The sequence below is a fragment of the Sinocyclocheilus rhinocerous genome, unplaced genomic scaffold (assembly GCF_001515625.1).
Source record: "Sinocyclocheilus rhinocerous isolate Xijiao unplaced genomic scaffold, SAMN03320098_v1.1 scaffold2400, whole genome shotgun sequence".
Lineage (NCBI taxonomy): Eukaryota > Metazoa > Chordata > Actinopteri > Cypriniformes > Cyprinidae > Sinocyclocheilus > Sinocyclocheilus rhinocerous.
In genome coordinates, this window is record NW_015646358.1 from 187,801 (window position 1) to 191,695 (window position 3,895).

Here is a 3,895-nt window from a genome sequence, read left to right on the forward strand (position 1 = left end):
GCTCACATACTGTATTTTAATGCAGCCAAATTCTCAATAAAACTGTTTTCATTTATATATATTACTGTTTCTGTTGTCAGACAACAGAATAAATATGAAATAGTGACTGAAATGCATAACCAGCTCTCCCTTCCAAGACGTTAATATGAACAAAAATCCTGCTTTATATTTGAGCCATCGTCTGATGAAATGAAACGCACATAAGAAAAGACAAGACAAAGACAATTCCTGTGCTGTGATTTCGGCTATATTTGCATGTAAAATTAGAGAAGCAACATAATATCTATTTTAACTGAAGGCGCTGCTCCGCCATTGCGTCAGTACCAGCAATCACAGAGACTCGCTAAGGTTTGTCCAAGAAGTCGCTAGTCGCTTTTTTGGAAAAAAGTCGCCTGGGGGGTCTGAAAAGTCGCTAAATATAGCGACAAAGTCGCTAAGTTGGCAACACTGCTTCAAATGCTCCAGTAGCCTACAATGCTCTAGAACAGCAACTATGATCGATCTGGATTTGAGCGTTCTGATTGGTGCATGAGGATGGGTGGGCGGAGACTAGAACAATCATTCAATAAGAAACACACCCTCCCTTCATCTCTCCGCCCTCAAATTGACGAACACGCTAATGTGTTAGCGTGTTCGTCGACTCCTGTAAGGAATCGACTCCTGTAATCGACTCTTCAACTCCATTTCCTTAGAGGGTCAGCAATTACAATATTGCAGGCAGTCGTTATATTACACATGAAATGTAGGCCATTTTTCCCTGAAATGAAGCCTTACATTAAAAATCCATTTTTGAGATGACATTACCTTGAAATGATGAGTATCATTTCATAGTTGTTGCTGCTAACACACCATGGTTCTCACGTCGGAGCTCTGTCCGAAGGAGCCTCTAGACCGGAACGTCAGTAAGATGGTCACTATGAAGCCATAGAACCAACCAAACCTAATGCGTGCTCTTCGCCCAAACAAGCAACACATAGATCGTGTGTGTCATCTGGTGTCAAATAGCGATGACACGGATGCACACACCTTCTAAATGCTCTGCTAGTGCTCGCCATAATGAATAGAGATAGCTCTTACTTTTTCCTTGGAAATGCATGCTTCAAACAGAACAGTCAATGAAGACGAAGAAGAGAATGATGTGTGCTCCCGGCGCCTATTTATACTATAGTCGCACCGATAGTGACGTCATGGCTGTCGCCGGCCAACGAGTTGGTGTTTTTTCAATGTATGCTTCAGACACGGGTCACGACGAGGCATTCCCCATAGCGACCCCTAGAGGACGCAGTTCGAAGTTCCCCTGAAAGGGAACCAAAATTATTCTTCATTGCCTTCAGTGCCATCAGTGCAAAAGCGACATTTTAGAGTGATTATTTTTTAAAGCACATACTTCTATTTTTATTATTTCGTATTTTATTGATTTAACTATTATTCCGAAATGTGGAAAAAAAATAGACTTTTGCATGGCTGTTTATAATACTGTCTGCTGGCAACATCAGGACAAATATTAAACCAGGTGACAAAACTTAACGCAAATTGAAACACTGATTTCTATAGCAAAGACTGAGGCTGCATTCCGCCACTCCTATGCTTTTATGAAGAGTTAATGATGCCGTAATCTTGCACGGGCACACAGGTGATTTCCGCATGCATTCTTCAGGAACAGACAGGGTCAAAGTTTGAACTGCAGAGTTAAAGTATGACCAGTGTGAAGATGAAGGACCCCCTGAGCAGCTGTACTGTGAGTCCAGAGCAGTTTCATTCTCTTAACTCTATTGTTAAAACAAATATATTCAATTGATTTCGGTTAAAAGAGCATAATGGTGTACATATGTGTTGATAGTGTTGACGCCTGCTTTACAGTGTTGCTCCACATAAAACACTTGGCAGAAGAATTGCTTATTATTAACTAGAAAAGTTAAGTTTGTCTGGACTTTGCTGTCAACTTGATAAAGCTCGCCTGAAAACGTCCACCCAAAAGTTTTAAAAATCCATCTAAAAGTTAGAAGTTTGAAAGTTTAGACAGAGACAAGACAGACTGATTGACTTATAGATGCTAGAGGCAGTTTCAGAGATGTTCGGAGTGGTTGCTAGGGTGTTTTGTTTCTGAGTGATTTGCCAGGATGTTGCTAGGCAGTTACTATGGTGTTCTGCATGGTTGCTAGGCCATTGCTGTTCTCTTGAACTATAGATTGATTGATAGAACAATAGAATTATAGATAGATGGATAGATGGATGGATAGATAGATAGATAGATAGATAGATAGATTGATGACAATCTCATGGTTTGTTGTTTAATTAGGCTGGCTATTGTGTTTCAGTATAATCTGCTGTATCAGGATCTGAAGAGAATCTCTAAGAATGGCGAGTTTTTCTGCAAAGAGCTTTTGGCCGTCTTTCAGCAAAGGTAACATGAACTCTGCTCTTCTTCTCTAAAGGTTGTTGTTGTAGTACTTCTAAGACACTGAAGATACTCGACTTCCCATTCTCAAGAGAATGGAAAATGCAATGGAAAAGAATACAATAGTTCTCTAAAACCCTGAAATCCTTGAAATGTTCAGGGCAGAATCTCAATGACCTGAGCAAACAAGCATGACTAATATAACAGACATAGTTTTCTATGAATTTAGATCTGAACTGGAGATCAACTATTCGAAAGGACTTCAGAAGATCGCAGGGAAACTTCTTAAAGTCTCCAAAGAGATGTGTGACAAGTGAGTGACCGCATCTCCAGCTAACCCGGAGTAACTGTGTGATCTATCCATCCATCCATCCATCCATCCAGCTATATCTTTTCATTTGTTTTACATATAAGCAAGTTAAAAACAAGTGCAAGACAAAATACTCACATATTAAAAATACATTTTCTGAAAACAATACTTAGTATCTTATATATTGTTGCTTTTCGTGTAGCCTTTTATATAGTGTAACTGGAAAAATAAGACAAAATCTTGCATGTGATGTTAACTGCGTTGACAGGTTAATATTTGATGCACTTGCCTTGCAAACTCATTGACAGTTTTTCCTCTTCAAAGCTCCACATATCGTGCGTGGTCCTTCATATCAGATGAAATGTACGCCTCAGCTGATGCCCACCGGTACGACAACACTGGATCAGGCTCTTTTTATTATTCATGTGGGTTGCTGTGTATTTATATCGGCCTTATTCTTTCAGCATACTGGGAAATGCTCTCAACCAAGATGCTATTCAGGAACTCCGTCAAATCCTAGATGAACACGGGAAAAGAAAAAGACCGGTATGCCACTTACAGGAATAGTCCATCCAAGATGTAGATGAGTTTGTTTCTTCATCTGAACAGATTTGGAGAAATGTAGCATCACATCACTTGCTCTCCAATGGATCCTCTGCAGTGAATGGGTGCCGTCAGAATGAGAGTCCAAACAGCTGATAAAAACATCACAATAATCCACAAGTAATCCACACTACTCCAGTCCATCAGTTAACATATTGGGAAGTGAAAATATGCATGTTTCTAAGAAACAAATCCATCATTAAGGCATTGTTACTTTAAAACCGTAGCTTCTGGCCAAAATACATGTCCATAATCCATAATAAGGCTTCTTGCAGTGAAAAAAGTTCATTCTCTGATGTCTTCTCACATCAAAATCCACCAACATGTTTGTTAAGAAATGTCCTCGGTTGTAAACGGTGCTTAATCTGTGCAGATTTCTCTTCTGATTCAGACAAGACAGTTTTCTCACTGGAGTAAGCAATATTATGGATAGAGGACTCATATTTTAGCAGGAATCAACAGTTTGAAGTTAAAAATGTGTTAATAATGGATTTATTTCTTACAAACGCTGATGGTCTGGTGTGGTGTGGATTAGTTGCGGATTATTGTGATGTTTTTATCAGCTGTTTGGACTCTCATTCTGA

The 3,895-nt window shown here is 39.4% G+C and overlaps 1 protein-coding gene across 1 annotated transcript in view; it reads left to right on the top strand.

Moving 5' to 3' along the window:
- Positions 1–1,711: 1,711 nt before the first annotated feature.
- Positions 1,712–3,895, top strand: part of LOC107707601 (nostrin-like) — a 9,703-nt gene continuing 7,519 nt past the window's right edge. The window contains exons 1-5 of the mRNA XM_016511678.1: positions 1,712–1,738; positions 2,319–2,404; positions 2,628–2,711; positions 3,033–3,095; positions 3,173–3,254. Coding sequence (XP_016367164.1) covers positions 1,712–1,738; positions 2,319–2,404; positions 2,628–2,711; positions 3,033–3,095; positions 3,173–3,254 — 342 coding nt within the window. The remainder of the gene's footprint in view (positions 1,739–2,318; positions 2,405–2,627; positions 2,712–3,032; positions 3,096–3,172; positions 3,255–3,895) is intronic.